Below are 26281 nucleotides of genomic sequence, written 5' to 3' on the forward strand. Positions count from 1 at the left end.
CATGTTCTCCCCGTGTTTGCGTGGGTTCCCTCCGGGTACTCCGGCTTCCTCCCACCGTCCAAAGACATGCAACTTGTGGGGATAGGTTAATTGGAAAATCCAAATTGCCATTAGGTGTGAATGTGCGAGTGAATGTGAGTGCGAATGGTTGTCTGTCCCTGTGTGTTGGCCCTGCGACAGACTGGCGACCTGTCCAGGGTGTACCCCGCCTCTTGCCCTATGACAGCTGGGATAGGCTCCAGCGCCCCCCGCGACCCTGAAAAGGATAAGCGGAAGTGAATGGATGGATGGATGGAATGATAGGAGCCAAAAAACTGTGAGTAATAATCTGGAAATATAGCTGTGTAATAAAGTGGTAATAGTAGTGTGACAAGGCAGAAACAAGAGTCCCTATATATAATAAGAAGAAGAAGACTCCAAGTAATTGATTCATCTATCCCATGTGGTTATGGTTTGTAATGCTGACAAAAATCCACCTGATGGCACTCTGGATGTAAATGGTTGGTTTGTTTTCTGCTCTAACAACCAGAAAGTCAGAAACCAAAAGAAAAATTTTAGTTGCAAAGTTTTGGATTAAACTTTGGTTCCTAGCAATAGTAATAATAGTAATAATTTTGACATATGATAGTGTTAGAGGACTTAGTGAACAGAAGTATTTAACTTGACAGAAAAAAAAAGAACTTAAATGTTTAAAATTTCTTCAGAAAGTTCTCAACCAAATGGTTGAGTTTTCACTTTATTTTGCTAATTCAAACATTAACGTAAATGTTATTAAAATTAATTATTTGCCATAGAATCAATCTACTGGACCCATTTCCTTATCCATTGCTGTTAATTAATCACATTAAGTGTTAGCACAGCAAGAATATGCTGAAAGAATTTCCTCAATAAATTCCTTAATAAATACTCATTTATTTATAAATTTTTAACTTTCTGAGTCAACATTAGTAAATATTTAAAATTAAAAAGTAAACCTGGAAATCATAATTATCAATTATGATAATAAAATAATAATAATAATTCCCTTTTAATTAAATGGCACTAGCTTGTAAATGAATATTGGAAATTGTCAAAATTATAATTAAATGTTTCACAATTACTAGACGGACACTAAACAAGTCTATGGCTCAAGACCATGTGCTCCTGTGACTGATTCATGAGCAATGTTCCCTCTAAGCTGCGCACGTGCGCAATCGTGCACTACTGGCACGGTCTCCGCGCACAGAAAATCTGCATTGCGAACAAAAAAAATCGAATCTCAATTGAAATCAAAGTAAATACGTTTACAATTCATTCTGTCTTGCAGTGTGAGTCAGTAAGTGACTGGTGACTGGCTGCTCCAGCCAATAATGCGATTCACATTCGTATATACGCAGCTAATCAACGTCGTTGACAGGCTATGACAGCGTCCTTATGTGCCAACACCAGTGTTTTAGCTAGCAAAGTGGCGTGGCTGATGTGGAGTTAAACCATGTTAGTGACAACGTGTACAACTACTGGAGATGTGAGCAGGACAGATGGAACAATTGACGGAAAAAGTGTGGACTTTATACCAGTTTTTAAATTGTGTTGATAGGCCACGTAAAACCAGAGTTATGATAAAAATATCTGCAATGTTTGGTTTTCTTCCTGAATACTATCTTTGTTTATATTTACTGAAGAAACGGTAAAAACACGTTTTATAAGGAAAGCGCTCAAAAGCGCTCTCCGCCTGTGAGCAAAAACAAATCCAAAAAAACCCCCACCCTTTCCTGTTGGTGGAAAAATGTACCATGTCCACCAGTAAAAAATAATATGGCAACATGGCATTTAGTTGTTTAGGAAGGGGGGAAGTTTTAGGAGTGACGCCGGTTTTGAGATGTGAGAGATTTGCAACATTTAGCGCAAATCTTGTGTAGTTAGTGTGTAGTGTAGTCAATAGTTTCGTTGTGTGTGTCAGAGCAATGAGGCGACTGCTGAATGTTACAGGAGTGATACATCTCCTGTTGTCAGGCCTGCAGGTATCAGGCTGTTGTTCTCCTTTATCTCATAGTGGACAGAAATTATTTTGATGCAGAACAGCTGATTGTTCTGTAAATAGTTTGAAATGTTTATTTAAAAAAAAAGAAGCCTTGGCTGCATTTTTAGGTAAACAGCTGCAGAAAACGTTGTTGTTTGCAAAACTCAGTTTTTTGATGAAGTAACTATATAATTAATTGCCCAACATTGGTCATTATATACTGTATTTTGCAGACAGAGTTACAGGACTACCTCCCAGACCACAGACTCATACTCATAATACAAATCAGAGCTTTATAAAAGAAAAGAAAGTTGTATTTTCAAAATTAGAGTTCAAGTTATTTTTACTTCCAAAAGTGTTAACATACTACACAGGTCATGAACAAGATTTTTTTTTAAATTTTCATTTTAAGTGGGCTAAAACAGTTAATTAAAAGTAGTCTAACATAAATGTAAATGCTGTAATTTGATTATTTTAATAAACCATGTTACTTGCATGGATTCGATGCTGGCGTGACCACAGTGCACATGTCTAATTGCCTAACAAGCTCATCACTGGACCCACTTCAGTTTGCCTACCAGCCTGGCATTGGAGCGGATGATGCCGTCATTCACCTCCTACATCGTTCCCTCGCTCACCTGGAGACCGCTGGAAGCACTGTGAGAATCATGTTCTTTGATTTCTCCAGTGCCTTCAACACCATTCTTCCCTCGGTTCTGAAGGACAAGCTGGAGAACTCTGGAGTGGACCATCACCTCACTACCTGGATGTTGGACTACCTCACCGACCGACCACAGTATGTGAGGACTCAGGGCTGTGTGTCGGACAGGGTCGTCTGCAGTACGGGGGCCCCACAGGGAACGGTTCTGGCTCCGTTCCTCTTCACCATCTACACTGCAGACTTCTCCCACAATTCCACCCAGTGCTTCCTGCAGAAGTTCTCTGATGACTCTGCAATAGTCGGCCTCATCACTGATGGGGACGACAAGGAGTACAGAGGACTGACTCAAGACTTTGTGGACTGGTGCCAGCTGAACTACCTCCAGATCAATGCCAGTAAAACCAAGGAGCTGGTGGTAGACTTCCGCAGGCACAAGCATTCTCCACTGCAACCACTGAACATCCAGGGTATGGACATTGAGGCTGTGGACAGCTACAGGTACCTTGGTGTTCATCTGAACAACAGACTGGACTGGACTCATAACTCAGACGCCCTCTACAGGAAAGGGCAGAGCAGGCTGTACCTGCTGCGGAGACTCAGGTCGTTTGGGGTGGAGGGCCCACTCCTGAAGACCTTCTATGACTCTGTGGTGGCTTCTGCTATCTTTTATGGTGTGGTCTGCTGGGGCGGCAGCATCTCTGCTGGGGACAGGAAGAGACTGAACAGGGTGATCCGAAGGGCCAGCTCTGTTCTAGGATGCCCTCTGGACCCAGTGGAGGTGGTGAGTGACAGGAGAATGGCGGCTAAGCTGTCATCCCTGTTGGACAACGTCTCCCACCCCATGCAGCAGACTGTGACAGCATTGAGCAGCTCCTTCAGTGGGAGACTGCGGCACCCACGGTGTGGGACGGAGAGATTTCGCAGGTCTTTCCTCCCCACTGCTGTCAGACTCCACAACAAAGACTTTAACTGAACAAACACACACATCCACACATGTGCAATAACACTAAGTGCAATAATCTTTTCTGGCATCGTTGTATTTTTACTCAGTTGTATATAGCATTCGTATTCTATTTTTATCTTATTGTATATTTTTATTCTATTTTATTCTACTGTATATAGTATATTATTTTATTCTATTCTGTACAGTTGTGTACTGTATTTATTCTTATTGTATTCTAATTTTTGCGTCATAACTTTTGCACTGTCCACTTCCTGCTGTGACAAAACAAATTTCCCACGTGTGGGACTAATAAAGGTTATCTTATCTTATCTTATCTTAATGTTGCTTACAGTGGTCCAAGGGACCACTAAGGGAATTTGTGTGTTTGCTCAGACATTGTTCATGAGCGGTGTCTTCTGATACCATACACATACAAGCACAGTGTTTCTGAGTTCATGGCCTCATAGAAAAGCGCAAGGGCTGGGGCTCTCCGCCTATAGTTCAGTTTCAGTTTATATTGCCAACAAACAAGATAAGTGGGGCTTTAAATTGTTCTGTCGAGCAAGTTAATTTGGTATCATCCACGACTTGCTGCTATATCAAGGGGAATCCATGATCTTTAATGTTACCTTCAGTGAAGAGAAAAAGATGCTCCCACCCTCCCTGATTTCTTTTGTCACAACTTCTTCACAAGTTTCAGCTTGGTCCAGATCTTGCACTAGCATTTAATCAGAGGGACAAATATGAGTATTTTTGTTCTGAATCACTTTTTAAATGCAATATTTTGTTATTCAATACACAATTTTCCTTTACCAGCAAAGTTCAGTCACATACTACTAGAAATAAACTATATCCAGTGACTTGAATAACATTTTATACGTAAACTATTAAGAGACATCTCAACCATTTGGTAGATATCAATATTTTAAAAACTATAGAGTCTATTGAAAAAAGTATGTGATTGTGGTTATTCCTCACCCAAGTCAATGAGAAATGCAAACATAAACTCCATTTCATTTTTCTTGGTGGGGTAGTTAAAAGGATAAGTAAGTAAGTAAAATTTATTTATATAGCACATTTCACATAAAAATCACAAAGTGCTTCACAATAAAATCAGACATACAAGATGCTATCCATGTTCTTCCGCTTGTCCATTTCAGGGTTGTGGGGGTTTCAACACCACCCACCTGTTGCGCCTTCATCACTGATTGACCTCTAGACATCCAAAGATCCAGCCTCCTGCAGCAAGTAGCACCAAGCTGCCTGCTTGCATACTGAAAAATTACGGGCTGTCATATTGAAAAAATGCCTATTATTAGAAATAAACCACTACAAAATGTATTGGGGATGGATAGTTGGGATATTAGTATACCATATAGTATATATAGTATACCATACCTCCGACCCCCTCACCTAATCTGTTGAAAACTGGACTGCAGAATTTTTGCATGAAAAAAAAAATAATTCCCTCTCGCTCCTGCAGGACAATCTTTATCCTTCAAGCTCAGGTCGTCTACCAAAGGTCTGAGAGCTCCTGTGCTCCTGCGCAGTATCTTTGCTGTTCCTAGGACTGCCCTCTTCGGATGTTGATCCTGGGATCTGCTGGAGCCACTCGCTTAGTTTGGGGGTCACTGACTGGGTGCTCCAATTACCACTGGGACCACCGTTAGCTTCACCCTCACATGGTCATTTTCGACCATCCTAGGGGGTGTCTCCCATTTTGACCTCAGGACTTCCACTCCATACTCAGCACAGATGTTTATATAGATAGATGGATAGATGGATGGATGGTTATAGCAGAATTTTGATATGATAGTACTGTAAATTAACTGGTTATTACTTTTGTAATTGCATAGCAATAATCTAGAAATTACCAAATTATTACATTAAAAGTTCTGTTTTCAATATCATATTAGTACATAATATGGTTTTTAACAATGTAGCTCATCCTATATTTTCTCATTTCATCTCCACTGTGTTTCAGCTGTGATCCAGACTTCTTCCAGAGAGTGTGTACATCCATGTCTGTAAGATCCAGAGAGGAGGCCCAGCAGCTGGAGTCTCTGCTGCAGCTCCTGGGGTTCCAGCTGCTGTTAACAGGAGAGTTAAACAGGAAAAGCTGCTGGTCTGTGGGGAGAGTTCTCAAACTGTGTGGCTCTAAAGTGGATCTCATCCTCACACCCAGCAAGATGTCTGCCAGAGGAGCTGCTCTCCTCTTTAGACACACAACACAACTACACAGTCTGAGGCAGGAAGTGAAATCATGACTCTCTTGTTCTTCTAACACCATTTATCTGCTGTCCACTTTGAATCTTTGGTTCTTGGTGTTCATCATTTCTGCTCTTTTGTCTCTGTGATCTTCAGGCTTTCCATCGACATGTCCTTGCTCCTGTTTCAGTGGGTAAGAAGAGGCAGAGTGGTCTGTCCGCTGGCTGTGGAAGAGCTTTCTCTTGTGCCTAAGAAAGCCCGACCATCACAGAGAGTATTGTTGAGGGCTGTCAGTAGTTTGGCTTCCCTGCTGAGACACTGGACAGTCGGACGGTTAGACCTGACTGAGAGCTGCATCCCTGCTCAGGGTCTGATTACTCTGCTGCTCCATGATGGTCCTCTAACAGTCAAGTAAATGTCTTTCCTGAACATCACAGGCCAAATAAAATGTACATTTTTACTTTAAATCTTATTTTATATTTATGATCTCTGCAGACTGAGTGAAGAGAGCTTCCAGCAGCTTCTGTGTCTCCTCCATGAAATCCAGGACAAGGACTTGACGTTGTCCTTCTTCAGTAAGGTTGGTGGAGACCTGACCTCCTGCTGTCTGAACTGGGAGCTTCTTCACTATCTGCTGCAGCAGGCGTCAGCTCAGACCATCACTGTGAACCTGAGGAAGAACCTCTTCTTACAGGAGGAAACCACACGTCTGCTTCCCTTTCTGGACAGGATTGTGTTTAAAAGGTGCTGAATGTAGTTTGATCTTTTACCAAACACAGTTTCTGCTGTTTAATCAGGAGGATTTGAAATGCTGTCTCATCTTTAATCAGCAGTTTATGGATCCTTTAAACAAAGTTGGAAATAAACTGTTTGTTTTCAGGCCCAGTCCCAGCTTTGTGATGAGCTCCATCAGAGAGCTCTACAGAGCTCATGACAGTCACGCTGTACCCAGTTTACTGAGGTCACTTGGTCATGTGATCAACCTGAGCTGCAGAGAGCTGGACTCAGTGGACTGTGCTGCTCTGATCTTCATCCTCAAACACGGAGACAGAGTCAAACTGAACCTCCTGTGGACCTCCATACCAGCAGAGGGAGCAGAGTCCATCCTCTTCATGCTGGACAACGTTTCTCATCTCAGGTCAGATATTTGTGGTAAATTTCATGTAATATGAACACATAGGTTAATCTTCCTACAAAAGGTCAACATTTTGGCTTTGTACTAATTACCTGCTGATCAGATTGTCCAACAGTAAACTGAAAGAGAAATAAACAAGCCCAATTACACCGATTAAAATCATCTACAACACACTCTTTAACATTCGGTACTTCTGCATTTGTTTTTTCCTTGCAGTGTTGACAGGAATCAGCTGCTCAGGTTCATCCACTGCTGTGCTGCCTGTGACGTCCAGCAGGAGGCAGCGTCAGGCCTGCTGAGGACTCTGCAGCACAGCTTGGATCTGTCCTGCTCCTCCTGTGTGGAGCTACCAGAGGAGGATCAGCCTGAGCCTCTGAGTCTGACTGCTGATGACTGCAGGGCCGTCTCCACCATCCTGACACACAGCAGCCAGGACACACAGCTCGACCTGCGAGACTGTGAGGTGGAGGACAGCGTGCTGGACCTGCTGTTTCCTGTCCTCCACAGGGTCCGCCTCAGGTGGGAAACACCACAGAAGAGTCTAAACCAGAGAGAAGCTTGTTCACACTGGTGTTGATGCATCCTGATAGTTTCTCTTTGCTCTGTTTGTCCTGTTTAGAGTCAGTAAAACTGTCCTCCTCCAGCTGCTGTCTCTGGTTCCTGTGAACAGTGAGAGGGACACAGTGAGGCGGGCGGTGTCCCTGTGTAGAGCTCTGGGTGGAGAGCTGGATCTCAGTCACAGCACGCTGGATCAGAGGGCCTGTGGGTCTTTGGTCCAGATGCTGGACTCGTGTGAAGGGCTGACAGAGCTGGACCTCAGTCACTGTCAGCTCACTGACCAGCTGCTGCTCCCTCTCATCACACATCTGCACAAAGTCCAAGTCCTGGAGTGAGTGTCACACACTGATCCTTCTCTGGGAGGCACCAATAACCATCAGCCTGTTCACACACACTACAATAATATGATGTGCAGTGATCACTTAGAGCCACTTGTTGTGTTTGTGTTACAGTCTGAGTCACAATCAGATCACTGATGCTTCGACTGATGTGTTACTGCAGCTGCTCTCCATCAACCCCTCCATCGACTGTGTGCGGTGAGCCAACATGAATCAGTCCCCATCAGTGAAGGAGTTTCTCCTCAGACTCTCAGAGGAATCATTCACAGTCTGAGCTCACATGGATTCATGTTGTTCTGAGTGAATGAGTGACGTCTGCTCTCTCTGCTTTGGTCTCTTTCTAGACTCTACAGCAACAACATCGTGCACAGAGCAGCCTTCAAGGAACACAAGCAGTTTGAGATCTGGTGAAGCACTTGTCATCATTAGGGAGGAATTCTTTAACAGTCCTCTGATAATCATTAGATGAAAATATTGGCTCGAAAGCATCAATACTGTGATCATATTAGTCAGTAGTGTAAGATAGTAAAATCAGGTTAAAGAGGTTTGATAACAATTAGATATTTTTCTTTAATATCATAATTAAGAATGTGGTTTATATAAAAGCAAAGCTCATATAGTTTTTTATCTTTTTTTTCTGAAGTGTTGCAGAGTCTCTATGACTGTCATCCTGACATTTACACAATGGATTGTCTTGTTTTGCTTTATCACAGTGACAAACATATCAGTTGTATCATTACTGGGAGTTTACCTCATTGATTTTATGTATCTTTCAGCTAATGTGCAGTAATCAATTAGAGCCACTTGTTGTGTTTGTGTTACAGTCTGAGTCACAATCAGATCACTGATGCTTCGACTGATGTGTTACTGCAGCTGCTCTCCATCAACCCCTCCATCGACTGTGTGCGGTGAGCCAACATGAATCAGTCTCCATCAGTGAAGGAGTTTCTCCTCAGACTCTCAGAGGAATCATTCACAGAACGTAGAATGCCCAAAATAATAATAACAACAACATATTTGCTTTACCTTGAGACGAGCTTTCAAGCACTTAAGTCAGAGTTTTTATTCTGAGTTGATCAAAGACCTACAGCAGCAGAAACAACAGTCAAAGAGTACAGGGGTACTGAGGAAAAAGTAGAAAAACAAAAGATGCACTTCAGAAACTCTAACAAAACAAACAAAAAAACTTTAAGTCTGTTATGTAAGTCACTTCTAACTTCATTTGCTTCACAATAGTTATGACAGATTCCTAATTAGCTTACTAATCAATGAAGGCAGAGGGAAGTACACAGCTACAGAATCCAAACGTCAGACAAATATCAACAGGAATCCAAACGTCTGGCCAGCTTCAGAAAACAAACAGGCATTTAGCTGTTTTTGAGGACAAGCATTTATAGCAGAAACCTGAGATTTTTTTAAAAAATATATGCTTTTCAAAATACCTTTTAAAAGCTCCTGTTCAGGTTCTGTGGCATAACTATCTGACTCACTTTGCTCTGTACTAATGTTAGATTGCTGTTGTCACACAAGAATTATTTAACTGCAGTAATGTCTTAAAGTCATAAAGACCTGGATGAACTCAAATTGCCTGCTTCTAAATTCAGATTAAACTGATTTTATTAAAAATCTTAGAAACGTTGTATCGAACCAGATACTTTCTCTGGATGGCATTTTCTCTGCCTTCAGTAACACTGTGAAGAATCTTGAAGTAGTTTTTGATCAGCATATGTCCTTCAGTGCACATAATAAAGACATATGCACGACTGCTTTCTTCCATAATATCTCTAAAATCCTGTCTCAGAGTTATGGTAGGACAGGATACTCTTCACTGGGTCCCTGTTAAATCCAGAATCAGTCTCCTCACATACAAGGTGATGCCATCTAATGTATGCACATTTAAAGTTTGCTTTTCTTGTGTTGTTGTAGATCAGAGGAGGAGCAAACAAAGGAACTTGAAGTGGAGATGCTGGAAATCCAGGCGGCAGCTTCATCAATAGGTACGACTTTAGTAGTTTCTCTCAGAAGATAAGTAAGGAACAAACACGAGTATCTGAGTCTTACAAATGTCAGTTCTTCACACAAGTGCTGCTTATTGGCTGAGGAAGAGTAAAGTAGTCCTGGTGAACCCAAAAGAGGCAGACTTGGGCGGGTGTTCACATACAAACTGTGTCTCATCATTGTACATACGCACAGTAATGAGACACCATCATTGAGAGTCTGGATAATTCAAAGGTAGCAATTTTAAAGTGGAAGTAAGTAGAAAAAAATATTTTTCTCTTAAAAAGAGATCACAGACAAGGTTTAAAACATCTATTGTGTTTTACTGTATTATTTATTGCAAATAGAAAAAAAAGCTCTACTACAATTACAAAATTTTATCTGATTGGTGTTTTATTTCATATTATCACAGGGTAACATTTGAATAGTTTAGATTAGTGTACAGTGTTTCCTGTTAGTCCCCTCTATTAAGTGCCCATTTATTTCAACTACATATTCAAATTATAACAAACAGTTGAATACATATTTTAGTATGTTCAAGTATATTTAGTAATTTATATATTAGTATTTCAGTAAGTTCTTTTACATATTTACATTTATTTTTAAAGTAACGCAATAGTTACTTTTTCTGGTAATTAGTTACTTTTAGAATATTGTAACTCAGTAACTAACTCTGTTATTTTTTTTGAAGAAGTAACTAGTAACTATATTGAATTACATTTTCAAAGTAAATTGCCCAACATTGGTCTTTACCTTACAACATAAAGCACCTTGACGTGACTTTTGTCATGATTTGCGCTATACTGAATTATGAAAAATGTAACAACATCAACAAAAATATCCCAAGAGAGAGATTACTTGATCTGCTCCTGTAAATGTGTGACCTTAGAGCCAAAAAAGTGTTTTATAACTTTTAAAACAACCCCTTCAGCCTTTACTCAAATTTGCTAGTGAACAGGCCCTTAATATTAGCCATCAATAACACCATATTCATGTGATTAACCTCTAAATAAAACATAACATTAAACCATCAAAAGGTTTGTTTTAAATTCTACTCAGGTGGAATTTTAAAAGCTGCAGCTCTCATATTTTAATCAGTTGAAGCTTATGTCGCTGTGCATTTATGTCAAGATGGCAACATTGTCCAGCAAGTTTGAAGTAACCAATTATTAAGATTGAATTATGTTATGAAAAGGTCCCATACCTCAGAACTGAGTTTGGCAGTGTTCATCCTGACTTTTTGTATCTATTTATTACATTTTTTATTTTGTTTAGTCTTATAGCCAATAAATGGGAATATTAGAATCTTTGTAAACATAGCCACTGTAAGGAAGCAGATACACAAAGGAAAATAACTACTAAAATACTGCACTATACAAAAATCTTCAGCCACCTTTCATTCTGCTTCCATGACCACTTTGTCATGGCTGTGTGCTGTGCAGTAGGGGTGCAACGATATTCGTATCGATATTGAACCGTTCGATACAGTGCTTTCGGTTCGGTACGCATATGTATCGAACAATACAAAATTTTTAATTTATTTTATCAACTTTCCTTCTGACGATGCTGTCTGTGTTGAGCGCTCAGTGAATCTGCATTCGACTACTCCGCCTAGGCTCGACAGTGCAGCCTAGGCGGAGTAGTCGAACGCAGATTCACTGAGCGCTCAACACAGACAGCATCGTCAGAAGGAAGAGCGCAGGGCAAGCTAGCGAGACAGAAGTTAAGCTCTCTTTGCAACATGGACCTCCCGCACCCTCATTCAGATCTGGCGTTTGGAATTATTTTGGTTTTCATGTGACGTATGACCCTGAAGGTAAGCGAGTCATGCACTAAAGTAAAACAGTATGTTGGATGTGCCATGCAATGCTCAATTACATGGGTGGGAACTAGTGTGTTAGCGCAGTTAGCTCGTTAACGTGTTGGCCGTCTAGCCCCATGCACGGGGCGATCGGCGGTAGCTCGTTAACGGAGATTTGCCGTGTTGTGGCGTTAAGGTCATTTCAACGAGATTAACCTGAAAGCACTAGTGGGAACACAACGAATATGACTGCACATTTACGCCGACATCATCCTAGTGCAAAGACAAAAACAACAAGCATGCTACTAACTTTAGCCGAGTCATTTAGACAGCTGTTAGCACATGATTCTCCTTATGCTGCTGAGAATATAGCCCAGAAGAAGCGGATAGTATAGCTTTTATTTTGGAAAGAGCCATTTCTCTGTAATAAACTCTCTTTTCCAAAGATGAGTGATTCCTCAATCAGATACAGGGCTCGCAATATCGCTAGCCCGACGTCCCGGGGCTAGCGATCTTTTCAGTCGGGCTACCAAAATCTATCTCTTCCCTGCCCGTCGGGCTATTGTAGGAAGGAAAAATATATGTCAATGCTTTTGCATTCTTTCAGAAATGTAGCTGGGTAATTATGTCATTGGCATCGGTGAGCCACTGTCAATATGTGACATATTGAAATCGCGTTTGAATTTGTGCTTGTTTTTTTGCTTTCACTTTGCAATGACAGCACTGATCTGTGAGTGATGATAATTTGTGCACCAAAACTGGGGCAGGGATAGCTCAGTAGGTAAAGTGGTCGCCCCATGATCGGAAGGTCGGCGGTTCGAATCCACTTAACGGCTACCCTGAGGTACCCCTGAGCAAGGTACCGTCCCTACACACTGCTCCCCGGGCGCCTGCTTAGTGGGCTGCCCACTGCTTCACTGAGTGAATGGGTCAAATGCAGAGAAAAACAAGTAATTTCCCCATGGGGATCAATAAAGTATCCATTATTATTATTATTATTATTATTAATTCCTCTGACATCGTCTTATTAATCGTTAGCTTACTATGCAAACATGACAAGTGAAATCTCCCGCAGCTTAAACATGTGAGAGGTTGATCGCGCAGAGAATCGCTGAGCTTATGTGAGTGCGTGTGTAAAAGCAGCAGGATATATATTTGACTACGATGACCTTCACAGACAGATATATATTTTAGTTCTGCTGAGCCAAATAAGACAGGTCAGGGTGAAGAAGTGACAGCCAAAGAAAAGCTTACCACAAAACGGAGAAGTTATGACAAATCAGACTATAAGGCAAAAAGAAAGTGCAGCTTTATGGTTTCATGGACAAAAGAATTTCTGTGGCTGCAATATGACGAGCTAAATAACCAGGGCTGCACATAAGTGGTCCGCAGGTGCGCATTCGCTGTCAAAATAAAAAACACGCACAAGGGTTAGGGTTAAATTTAAAAACTGTACTTTTGAGTTAAAATATATATTTATAATTTTGATAAATGACAAATTAAAAAGGCATGAACATTTTTTTGTATCGAAAAAATATCGAACCGTGACACCAAAGTATCGAACCGAACCGAACCGTGAATTTTGTGTATCGTTGCACCCCTACTGTGCAGGTAGGCAGGATTGGACCCAAACGCAGGGCTCATGGAGGCAGAGGTGAACTTAAGATACTCAGTTTATTACAGGAAAATAAGAAGAACAGAAAACTAACTAAACTGGGAAAACAAATAAACTAACAGGCAGGCAAACGGAACACAGTGAAAATGAGGGTGCGCAGACATTAACGACGCAACAGAGGGCAAAGGAAAACACAGGGCTTATATACACAGGTACACAGGGAGTAATCAGGGAATGGGAAACAGGAGGGAGACACAGCTGGGAGAGATCAGGGCTAACAAGACAGGGGGGAAGTAAAACTGAACACACTGACATCAGACATGAACCTTCAAAGTAAAACAAGAAACAATTTACAAAAACACAGATTGACACTGAACTAAATCTAGAATAATAATCAAAATAGCACAACTAAAGAACCAGAACATAAATCATAATACAGAAATTTACCAAAATATAAGAAACTGCAAAAGCCGGGTCAAAATGACCCAGAACCGTAACACACTTTCACAATAATATTTTATGTTTTTTTTAAGCCAGTTAAGACTGACCAATGAATTATTTAAGCTAAAAAACAACAACAACAAATAAACCAGTGTTTTGTCAACACATACTAGACAAATTTGTGTAATAAAAAGTTTTAAATTGTTTCTTTAGGCAATTTCTTCTAATAGCTTGTTGCAAAATCACATATTTTTCCCCCCATTTTTTTAGTTGAATCTATTAACATTTTCAAAGATAACACAGTTTGGCAGGCATAAAAATAGTATTTTTGTACCAACATGGGGATTCTCAGCTATTCCCAGAAAACTTAGCATATTTCATCATTCCTAAAAATAAATAAATACATTTTTATTTATTTTTTTATTTATTGTTATGTTCTTAAGAAATAGGAGGGAATCCAAGAAAGACCTGACACAGGACCTAAGAGAGGTGTCTGGACCATCAGCTGATCATTCTACTGGTTACAAAAGTCTCATCAGAAATGGTCTCAGTGGAAGGATCGGGGTAAAGAAGCCATTCTTAAGGAAGGGAAACGGAGTTACACTAGAATTTTTGTTTCAAATCATTGTCAGTATGTTTGGAGAAGGTCATGAGAGATGACAACACTGAGTGTCTACAGCTATCTGTAAAACAGTGGAATCTCTGTCATGGTTTGATGCTGTAATTCAGCCAGTGGCGAAGATCTTTTCAAACTTGATGGAATTGTAAACACAGAAAGTGTGTGAGAACATTGTGTTTACCATTGTGATCCCATTGGAACACTATCAGCCATACACTGACCTCTCCCGAATCTGGACCCTCAACATTATTGAAGCAGTGTGGGATCATCTTAACAGAAAATGAAACAAAAGGCAGAAACATCAAAAGAAGAATTTTGAATGTCCTTCAAGAAGCCTGGAGAACTATTCCTGAAGACTACTTAAAGAAATGGCAAGAAAGCTGCCTAGGAAAGCTCAGACTGTGCTGAAGAATAAAACTGGTCATACCAAATATCGACTTTGGAAATAATTAAAATTGCAAAAGAGTAAATAAAAATAAAAAAGCTAAATAAATCACTACACCTTTTTCTCACATTTCCTAGCAAAATATAAATAAATTAGGTTTGGAATGAGACTTTTCCACAGTACTGTAAGTAGACGATTACCACAACAGCCCACTCGGTCTATATTGAACACAAAAAACGTTGGCTGTAGCTGTAGAGTCTAACTGAAAAGTGAGTCTATCCACATAGCAGACAATATTAGAGAATACAAATATTCAACTAAATTGTTTGTAGCTAACATGCTTCAGCATTGGACAGCTACCAGCTAACTTAACCAAATCGATAAATGGGGAAACAGCAGCAGGTATTTCCACAGGTGGAATCCAGAAGTTTCTGAGAGAAAAATGATGGCAGGAAACCTTGAGCTGCTGAAGTCAGACTGACTCAGATCTTATGAAGAGAGCTAGAGTATAGTTTATATTGCCAACAGCTCTTTGTCTTCTCCCATCAGATGACTCTGAGGTCAAACCGGGTCCAAATACACCAGACATAAATCCCAAAGATGTGAAGAAGGTGAGAAAAGAAACTATATTTATATTTCAGAATAATCTGAAGATTCTAAGATTGGTAGATCCTAACAAACTCTTTGAATGCCTGTTGTGAATTTATAAGATGAAACTAACAAACTTCACTACACTACACATGAATAATTATCATATTGCATCAAGCTTTAGCTTTATACCCTTTCTGTGGGATCCTGATTAGTAAATTTACTGTCAGGTTCTATAGCCCATGCTCACAGGTGTACACACGGGTGATCACACCCACAAACTACACCCTTTTTGGCTCCTACCTCAAAGCACACTGTGTTCTGTTGATCTTATGTGCTGCACAATAATGTTTAATATTTAGTATTTACTGTCATATTCCCATATATCATTGTGATGTTGTTTATTCTATTACTCTTGTTCTCTTCTGCTTGTTTTCTTTTTTCTTTCTCAGCAGGTGATCCAGGTGATTGATATATGCATTTTTTTTTCTCTGCCCGTTCTGTTGGTTCTTGTTTTTTGCCCTTCTCCCCCGTCCCTCTTCTCAGCTGTTTCTCTTTCCCTCTTTCTTTCTCCCCTTCTTTCCCCCAGTCAAGTCTGTCCCGTATTCAGTAAGTGAAAATAAAATGAACAATAAAAGGTGAATCAAATGGACCATTACGGCAAGGCTGGGATGGTCAGTTTGGTAAAGTAAATCCGTTGGGCATCTTTCTTTGCCTTTAGACAACAATTCTGATGGCAAAAGAGCCAAACGGGACAGGCAAAAAAAAAAGGTTCTATAGCCCTGTATTCTCACACTGTACATACAATTTATCTGTAAAGCATGCTTAAGTTAAGTTTTCACCATTTATTAACAAATGTTTCTTTCTAAATTCCAGCTTCCATCCAGCTTCATACCTGAAGTAAAAAATGAATGTGCACAAATCTTCTACAGGTAACAACATCATAAATCCACAGCTGTAACAGCTTTCATGTCACATTCTCAGTAAATTTTCTATAAAATTTCTGTTGTTCTCATGTCTCACAATTAGAACAACACAGATTATGCAGACCTCTGGGAGCATTTTAGCATTAAATTTTGGATAATACTTTTAATGCACACTACAGGAAAATCTTTAGCTGTGTTTTTCATCTCATTGAAGACAAAATTAGGGAAATGTAGAAAAATAAAACAAGCTTTCCTTTGAACCACCAACAGAAACTACTATAATTTCTGTTTCACTCTTTCATCATTAGTGGAGGTGCTACAGGAGTAAATGCTCCTGGAGTTACCTGCATTAACTTTGATATATGTTTTACTTTTGTCTGTGTGCTCCCTTTTTGGTCAGTGATCGTGAGGCGGAGTCTGATAGGAACAAAGTTTTTCATTTTAGGGTTTAAAAGTTCAGGTCATACAACCTTTATGTTATATCCTGCAGGTTCAAGTGTCCTGGTTCAGGTTTGTTCCACTGTATTCTGACTGGACTGGTGTTTGATATGACTCGAGAGGCAGAGCTCCTGTACAAAATCATCCAGTGGGATGAGAGCGTCCTCCAACCAGCTGGAAAGATGGCTGCAGGGCCACTGTTCGACATCAAATGTTGTGAGGATGCTGTCCGTCAGCTACACTTCCCACACTGTGTAAAAACACAGGAAGGTGAGCAGATTATTTTTGACAGTAATGCCCACAATAATCACCCACTCACCCCAGAGACTTGTTGTATGTCTGCCTTTGTGATGTTGACTGGCTCTTGCTCTGGGTGGTTGCTGCAGTCTGCTCTTAGGTCCACCAGCCACTTGGCAGTGGTGTTGTGTGACACCTCTTTCTCCCAAATGTTCTCCTAATATTGCTCAGTTCTAGTTGTGTTGTGTTGTTATTCTCTTGAAGCTGAGAGTACATGCTGGATAGATCTTTGGAGAGCAGGCTGTTTATTTTCATGCTCTCTGCTTCCCCGATATATTTCTTCAGCCTTGATAATTCATATTGATTGACTTTTACATGTACTCAACTATGTGTGTGTGTGTCGCTATATGTGTATATGAATGGGCACAAATATACATACAGATTCTCACTATGAGTCACACGTGAACATAGTCGTGCACATGAGCTCACTCACTGAAAATGGAGAAAGTGCACGGTCATATTGAAGTGATTGATGATGATCTTAGTAATATGAATTCATTCCAGACAGCATGTTGAAAAGAAAGGAACAGAGAAGAGATAAGAGGGTCAGAAAAGGGATAAAAAGGCTGTTTGTAAGAGTGGGTAGTTAAAATGAGTGGATCAGTGGGTGTTCAGATAAATACATGTCTGTTGACTCTGTGTTTTCACAGCTCTGCTCTCTGATGGCCTCCTGTCTGTTGCCCACTTCACTGATGATGCAATGAGCTTCATCAAACCACTAAAGATCACAGATACTCATGTGATTGTTGATAACCCCCACCTCTCTGCCTTTGGCCTTGTCCTGGATTTCCTGATGGGCATTTGGAACAAGCAAGTTAAGGGGCAAGTTTTATTGTTCCTCAGTCCACCAAACCATGCAAAACAGACTCAAAACATCAATGTGCTTCTTCTGCCAAGAAACATCCCCATGACTGAGGTAAAAATTCATTATTCTTACAGCTTCATCTTTTTCATTGTGTCAATAGAATCCAGTTTAGTGCATAGTTGTGTAGCTTTATATTCACTTGGAGTTGTAGCTACCAACAATGAATGTGAACATTGATTAAAAATGGATGTGGCAGGTGGAACCACAATGTGTTCCAGTGTAGATGTGCAGTGGGAGAAATGAATCACTTACAAATAAGTCCCATTATAATTTCTGGTACTAATAATTGATTTTCTTTGTGGACAGGCTGTGAAAAGCTGACTTGTGCTGTTGCTGTTGTAGCATTTCCTTCTTTGTGGAGCACATGGTGTTTAAACATTATGGCTGCCCACCAACCCACAGCCAGTTTAAAGTGTCACTAAAAAACATCGTCATCTTAAACTGATCACTTCTATCAAAATCCTTGTAAAAGCAAGTGTGTTACATAGCAGCCATATTTAAAAGACAATTGGCTCCTTACTTTGGTAGTTACTTTAAAGCTTTATGTAAATAAACTTTAATTCAATGTTTTGGAAATTAAAAGAAACACTTGTATGAAACCAGTAGTTGCACCTGATTAAGGCTAGCTGACTTTGCCCACATGTAAGGTTTTAAAAACTTTCTCCAGTAATCTAAACTTCTATCCACCATCTTTACCAAAATTCTCCAACTGTCACAATGTGTGATGGCAGATGGCGTGGAGGTTGTGTTGTTCGGACCCAAATGCAGACAAATGAGTCACAACTGAACTTTAACTACATTCATCTCTCTCTCTAATATCTCTGCTGCTACCCAGAACATAACCAAGCAGTGATTATAAGCATCCATTACTGTATACTGCACAACAATACCAAACTCCTAAATATAAACTCCTGTTTATATTACCCTTAGCTATTCAGTAACCATTTTAGCTGTCAGTCATGCATTTTTTTCTGGAAAAACAAAAATTAATTAGAAAAATAGTTTAATGATAACAAATCAAAGTTTCAATTAAAATGCCAAATGTTTGCTGGTTCAAGTGTATCCCTTCTTAAAATTTGTAGATTTTATTTGGTGTCATTGTGTAAATAGTTTCATGCAGGGATAAAACTGTATATAAAATGTTCTGATGACTCTTAAGGTAAGCAAGCATCATCAACCTTCCCACTTCATCCTGGTGCCTTCTGCGTGTAACCTCATCAAAAATACGACCTACACCGTTCACTGTCCCGTGGCCAATAAAATCCAACCCAAAGTAAGTACTCTGAAGAAAAGTTGTCCAGTACTTTAATGAAATGGAGGCATCAAGCTGTGTGTAAAATAATACCAGCAATATCAAAAATAATCACCCTGTGTCTGAAATGCAGATATTCTCTACATTTAACATTTAAATTGACTTTTTGAATCAAGATGTTGTACGTTTTATGTTCATGTAAGGATTTATTGGCAGAAATATCAGTGTCTACAATGGAGGAAACTATAAACAGAATCTGGGCCTTAGGTGTACAAAACTATGCCATCCACATGAATTGAGACATGAGATGATAAGAGGAATGGGGTTACAATCACTTAATGAGACTGCCATAGTTAAAGATACTGATGCTATGCTTCTTTTCAGAGAGCTGAGTTTGACATGGAGTTTGGACCAAACTACTCCCCAACATTTGTGATCCGCCTTCCAATGAATACAGATGAAGTGACTCTAACCATCCGAGACCAAACTGACACAGAGGTTTGGGAGCATGAAGCAGATCTAACAGGTCATTATCCTGAAATTTCTTTGGACATGTTAGAAAGGAATAGAGTACAATATTCATCTTGACTAATCCATGTTGACTTTGAGTTCTTCCTCATATTTTAGCACTTTTTGAGCTCCAGGTGTTTAAGAAGCTGTGATGTCTATTTGTATTTAATGAGGCCTTTTGCAGTCTACACCTATTGCAGGATAGCTAAGGGAGGATTTAGGGTCACCTGATCCAACCCTAACTATATACTTTATCAAAAAGGAAAGTTTTAAGGGTAAAAAAAAAGTAGTGATGGTGTCTGTCTCCCAAATTCAAACTAGGAGCTGGTTCCAGTTCTGACCTTGTATGTGATGAGAAGGATTTTGAATTCTATTCTGCATTTAACAGGGAGACAATGAAGGGAAGCCAATACAGGAGAAATATGTTCTCTCTTTCTAGTCCCTGTCAGTACTCTTGCTGCAGTATTTTGAATTAACTTTTCAGGGAGTTTTTAGGACATCCTGATAATAATAAATTACAGTAGTCCAGCCTAGAAGTAATAAATGCATAAACTAGTTTTTCAGTGTTTCTCTGAGACAGGATATTTCTCATTTTAGAGATATTAGATGGAAGAAAGCATTCCCACATATTTGTTTAATATGTACATTGGAGAGCATATATTGGTCAAAAAACACCTCCAAGTTCCCCACAGTGTTACTGGTGGTCAAGGTAATGCTACCCAGAGTAAGAATCTGGTTAGACACCATATTTCTTAGAATTTTAGGGCCGAGTACAATAACCTCAGTTTCATCTGAATTTAGAACCCAAAAACTAGAAGTCATCCAGGTATTTCTATTTTTTTTTTTTTTTGTGTCCCGTTTGGATCTTTAGCCATCAGAATTGTTGTCTTAAGGGCAAGAAAGATGCCAAGCGGATTTATTTTACCAAGTGGATCATCATGGCCTTGCCATATTGGTCCATTTGATTGACCTTTATTATAATTATGTATTTATTTTATTTTCGGTTGCTACAAACGGGACAGACATGACTGGGGGATAGGACAGGGAGAAAGAATGAAAGAAAGAGAGGGAGAGAAAGAAAAACAGAGGGGAGAAGAGACGGTGAGAAAGGGGGGAAGAAAGAAAAACAAACAAAACACCTGGATCACCTGTATGGAGAAAAAAAAACAGAAGAGAAAGCAAACAACAAAGAGCAACATAATAAAAACGGCACCATCACAATAAACTAGCTAGCAGTAGATAACAGTAGATACTAAATATTAAACAATATTGTGCAGCACGCAAGATAGACAGCGCACAATGTGCTTTGAGGCAGCAGCCAAGAAAGGTGTAGTCCGCGTCTGTGAACACCCGTGTGTACACCTGTGTGCACACCTGTGTGGATCAGCATGCTTGTATTCCAAAGGTTTCTCCATGTAACGATCTGCTAGGGAGTGTGGGGAGCCACAGCCCCGTCCACCAGGGTGTGAAGCAGGTATGGAGGAGATCCAGGCCCCAGATATCCAGAGGCCCCAGAGTACACGGACCCGAGGAGGACCACCAAAAGGGGGGGAACCGTGCCACCCTCCTGGGAAGAGCTGAGTAGAGCCCCAAACGAGAGGTCACCCAGCAGCTACGGAGCAGAAGTCAGAGGGGGTTGCAGTGACGTGCCCGTGGGCTCTGCCGGCAGCCAGCTGTGCCAGAGAGGACCGAGCTTCAGGCCCAGAGGCCAGAGGCCTGAGGGCATCCCACCCCCCGGAAGGAGCCCAGACGGGCCACAGGCGCCAGGCCCGCCAATCGGCCACCAGGAGTGAGCCAGTACATACATGAGCGCCAGTGGCGTGTCTAGAAAATTTTTGTTGGGGGGGCCAGGTGGGGGCACAGATTTGGAGAAGGGTGGCAGATGTAATTGGCAGATAATGTTTAAAAAAAAATTCTACCAACCATTAACCATAATTCAATAACCCTATAAACCTAATAACCGAATGCGCTTTTAACTCTTATTAGAAGGAGATTTTAACCTCTACGGTGCAAAGTTTTTAGATACTGCGTTGATAAAGTACAAGAGATACAATCAGTGCTTTGTCAGTGTTTACTCAGCATTCAAGGACAGCAATATTTGCATAGTATTTTTACTGACACATAGTGCACATATGTTTTGGGCAAAAACATTTTTTAATATTAAAATACGAACATTTGTAACAAACAATTGACAAATTAGCCAGTTCCAATGTAAAACTTATGCCTATTAAAAAAAAAGAAGATAATCTTCTCACAAACTGGTGTTTGATTTTGAAACAGGAAAAAAGTGGGGAAACAACTGAAAAGACTAACATTTGAATGAAACCTGAAAGCAAGTAAATACTTTCTCTGCTGCCTTTTGGTAAACTTTGGTAATATTGATAAAGAACAACACTGGCTGATGATGAAATCCAGTCAGCTGGCATGGTGACACTGCCAGTATTAACCTGCAGGGCTGGACTGGGACAGAAAATCTGGCATTTTGACTACAGACCGGCCCACCAGGTATTAAAGCCATAAAGACTTTGAATGAAAACAAATGCTGTTGTGACAGTGATGTACACTGTCTTGTTGGTATATGTATGATTTCTATACATTTTACGTCAGATAAAAACTTTGGTTGTAAGATTTAGATAATTATTTAATAAAAGCGAGATATTTTAAATGAGAATAAGAAAGAAAAGTATTTCTTTGTGCCCCCTTTCCCTGTTAATGCCCTACCTGGCCCCCTGGCAAAAACTTCGCTAGACCCACCCCTGCACAGTTACCAGCTGTCAGCTGCATAGAAAAGGATCCTGGTGTTATTTGTCTCTCAGAAACAGTTCATAACTTCCCTTCAACTCATTCATTTCACCTAAAAGGTAAACCTGTTTCTCCATCACCTGTTCAGCTCTGATGATTCAGTAAGGACATCTCCTGGTTTCATCTTCATGTTTCCCTCTCACCACATATCCAAACTGACATCATGACCAGCAGCTTTACAGCTGTGGCTCCAGCAAACATCAGCTGATACTAGAAATTAATATTAAATAAATTCTGACAACAGCTTAAACGTGCTGCTGTTGTTTAGCGCGACATCTGCTGGTTTCCTCTTTCTGGCGCAAAGTGGGCGATAAACAAACAAGAGAGAAAAGCCGATCAGCTGATCATTGATCAGTTTCATGATTGAAGTAGAAACAGGAGAGGGAGGGGGGAGAGAATGAGAGAAGAAGAGGCAGCTGTGCAGCAAAGACACAGAATAACTCCAGCTTTGTGTCTTTTTTCCATTCTAGCTAAAGTTCAGGACAAACTGCGTTTGTCCTGCCTCCCCTTCCCTCATCCACCTGCTGGCCTCTGTGGAAGCTCCGCCATAGCAACCACCAAACAACTGAGTTATTTTTACACATCTGCCAGCATCTGGCCAATCCACCACCTGTCATTGTTCATGCCATTACAAAAAAAATAAAAAAAAATAAGTCACCAGGCATATGCCCGGTATGCCCGATGGCCAGTCCAGCTATGTTAACCTGCAACCAAATCTGCAGCTCCATACAGCAATGTTACGACTTAGATTACATCTTATAACTCATAACTCTTATGTTAGCTCCCCTCAGTAGCATACTGTCTGAAATATTCGACGGCTGCAATAATTCTTTAAGTGTTATTTTCTCTTTGGTATTCTAATTTCACCGAAGTTTACTAAACTCAACAAACTTAATATTACTTACCGGGACATTTATTCTGTCCTCATTTTCTTTCACCGAAAAATTGTTTCCTGCAGTGCCGTCTTTCGTGCTTGGCTCTCCTACCTTTGCTAACGTGATGCACATAGCGCAGAAGCCGATGCTGCATTCACTTACACTCGGATATCTGAGCTTCACCGTGAAAACATAATCGTACATTTGATTGAATTTTATTGTTTTACCTTTGGGGTGGCACCTGGGGTGGCCAGTCTGGTTGGGGGGGTGGCCTGTTCCCCCCCAGGCCACCCCGCTGCACACGCTATTGATGAGCGCCCAGCCCCAGTCGACAAGAACCACCAACACACCAACGTCTGAGGGCATCAGCCACCGGCAGGGAGTGTGGTGAGGGGAGATAGGCCTCCGTACTTTGGAGGGCCTGAGATGTACCCAGAGAGGTTGAGTCTAAGACCCAACCTGACATATAGACACAGACGAACAGGCACACGCGGACACAAACGTGCATTCCCACCCCATATACACAACCAAATACTCGTCATTCACCCAACGTGTAGACAGACACAAATAGACACTGCACAGACAGTCGCACTCCCCAAACGTACTCTACATCCCAGGTCCAGGTACCCCCGCCCCAGAGGGGCAAGCCACACCTAAACCCAGGAGATGTAACCCTTCTCTCTGGGGTGGAGGCAAGCGGACCACTTCCTTATCTGCAGCAGGGAGGCCCCGCATCCCAGACCCCAATCTGACGGCCAGCACCTCCTCCCAGCCCCCCGGCCCTGACGGCTAACAGAACCGGGGTGAGTGAAGACCCCAAACCTCCCTACGCCCGCTCATATGTAGTGTTTAGGGCCGGGTATCGTCACTGATTTCTAGAATCGATTCAATTCCGATTCACAAGGTCCCGAATCGATTCGATCCACGATTCGATTTAATTCGATTCGATTCGATTTAAATCTGGGAAATTCTGACAGTCAGAAATATTATAATTCAGATCAGTATATTTACATATTTTTTATCAATAAAAAGGAAGCTGACACAAGACTTTATCACAGGTGTGAGCGTCACAGCAGAGGCCTTTGTGTCAAAGTAGCTGAAGATAAAACAGAAAAACATGAAGGTGATTTTTCCTGGCCTGGATTTTATACAAATATTCTGCAGCACATCAAAAACGAAAGAAAACCTTGAATCAACACATGAACGTTACCTCTGAGTTGCAGCGGTTTTATTAGAGACACAACGTTTTGCATTTTCCATAATTTTAGAAAGTTTAAATTTGTTCAGTATTGAACGGCAGAAATTAGGTTTTCTTTTCGGAAGTATGTAAAAGGGAAAAAAACAGCGGCCGACAGCCTGTAAACAACAGTAGACTGGTGCGTAACAAGCAAGCGAATAATGAAGAAAGGGAAACTGTTCTTGAAGTACAGAGAGAGAGAGAGAGAGAGAGAGAGGGAGAGAGAGAGAGAGAGAGAGAGAGCTGCGCATCGCGGTGGAAGCAAAACAGTAAAAGTCAGAGTGAATTCATGACGATGTTTATGTGAAGCATTTGGATCTTCTTTTGCTGCTGGTTCAGTCAATAGTGTTTGGAGAGAGATCAAACTAACAGCTTTAGAATCAGCGCATAAAGGGCGTGAACACAAAGCGCCGACCCGCCGAAACATCAGGATCAGCGAGCTGTCGGCTTTCAGCCCCGACCGTGAGAAAGGCGACATCTCACTGATTCTGATCCGCGGGTCACGCTGTGTGTTTAAGTCTATGTGCAGAATCCGTGTTCCTGCTCTCATTTACTGTCTTAACTGTTTGGTGGTTCTTGAAATTTTGTGAGATGTCACCAGAGATTCTGGCATTTCGGGCAAAATAAATTTATATTAAAAAAATCGATTCAGGATTTTAATGAATCGATTTCACGTTATCCAAGCCAGAATCGATTTTAATCGATGAATCGATTATAAAAACCCAGCCCTAGTAGTGTTGCTGTGTGCTGTTCTAAAGTGCATTTAAAACACAGGAGAACATGGTTCCTGCTTCCTCTCATAGAGCAGCACGGCTCCTCCCGAAAACCCTTAGTGTCTAAATGCATTTAAAATTGAGGGTAGGGCACCAGCGCCAGAGGTGGGTTGGAGTACACCGACCATCCTCTGGATGCTGTAAAACGTGCCCACCCCCAAGGCCCTATATGTATGTGTTATGTGAGAGAGTGAGTAATGTGGATGTCTAGGTTGCAGAATAAAATTGAGGCACAGGCGGCCAGAAGGGGACAGAGGGGGAGTGCCTCCCCTGCACCCTGGTGAGATACCTGCACCCCAAGTCCTGCGTGTGTGGGTGGGTGTGGTAGAGCGGGAATAGGGAGGCAGCTGAGGATGGGGAGGGAAGAAAGGGAAGGCCCATCCGGACCGGGGCCCGCCCCACACAGTCCAGGGCAGCCCACCCGACTCCACCCCAGAGAAAACTGCACCCACCCCATCATCCAATCATCTCCCAATCTACACAAGACAATAGACACCCAGGTTGAGTTCATTCTCTACCTCTCCTATATCTCTCCCCCACCTGCAGAGTGAGCTCCTGTAGAGAGGAGACCACTCTCTACAGGTATTTCTATCTTTAAGAAATTCCTGCAATTAACCTACAAACAAAACAATATATAATATCAACACTGGGAAAAAAAAAAAGAACAATACAATGTAGAAGAAGAAGAAAAACTGCCAGCTGTAATTTAACAGGGTGACTATCTATTAAACCATTTTTGGTCAAACACATAAAAAAATGTATGATTAAAACTGCAGAGCAGTTAGTGAGAAGGTGGTGAACATATTGAAGCACTGAGCCGAATCTGAGTTTTCCTGACAAGCTGATTCCAGAGATGTGGAAGTCTGCAAGTAATGTTTAAACACACTTTTGCTGATCACGAATCTCAACACACAAGGCAAAAGTTATGCTGTAGTTTTAGACTATATCCACAGGTAAAAGGATCAATTAGATGTGTTCATCCTTCAAGTCTCTTCTCTTGTCCAGGTGCAGTTTAGG

At 41.0% G+C, this 26281-nt stretch overlaps 1 protein-coding gene across 1 annotated transcript in view; it reads left to right on the forward strand.

Annotated features, from left to right (window-relative positions):
* LOC146607956 (uncharacterized) overlaps positions 1-26281 on the forward strand; it is a 50725-nt gene that overhangs the window by 23175 nt on the left and 1269 nt on the right. Inside the window, exons 8-23 of the mRNA XM_085348632.1 lie at positions 5588-5851; positions 5968-6222; positions 6307-6555; positions 6692-6949; positions 7163-7465; positions 7566-7835; positions 7957-8040; positions 8187-8249; positions 8667-8750; positions 9769-9839; positions 15251-15312; positions 16166-16221; positions 16706-16923; positions 17601-17866; positions 18975-19088; positions 19452-19593. Of these exons, the coding sequence (XP_085204758.1) occupies positions 5588-5851; positions 5968-6222; positions 6307-6555; positions 6692-6949; positions 7163-7465; positions 7566-7835; positions 7957-8040; positions 8187-8249; positions 8667-8750; positions 9769-9839; positions 15251-15312; positions 16166-16221; positions 16706-16923; positions 17601-17866; positions 18975-19088; positions 19452-19593 (2759 nt within the window). The remainder of the gene's footprint in view (positions 1-5587; positions 5852-5967; positions 6223-6306; positions 6556-6691; positions 6950-7162; positions 7466-7565; positions 7836-7956; positions 8041-8186; positions 8250-8666; positions 8751-9768; positions 9840-15250; positions 15313-16165; positions 16222-16705; positions 16924-17600; positions 17867-18974; positions 19089-19451; positions 19594-26281) is intronic.

The sequence above is a fragment of the Diplotaxodon limnothrissa genome, linkage group LG23 (assembly GCF_057381915.1).
Source record: "Diplotaxodon limnothrissa isolate DT_005_m linkage group LG23, D_limnothrissa_male_GT1.1, whole genome shotgun sequence".
Classification (NCBI taxonomy): Eukaryota; Metazoa; Chordata; class Actinopteri; order Cichliformes; family Cichlidae; genus Diplotaxodon; species Diplotaxodon limnothrissa.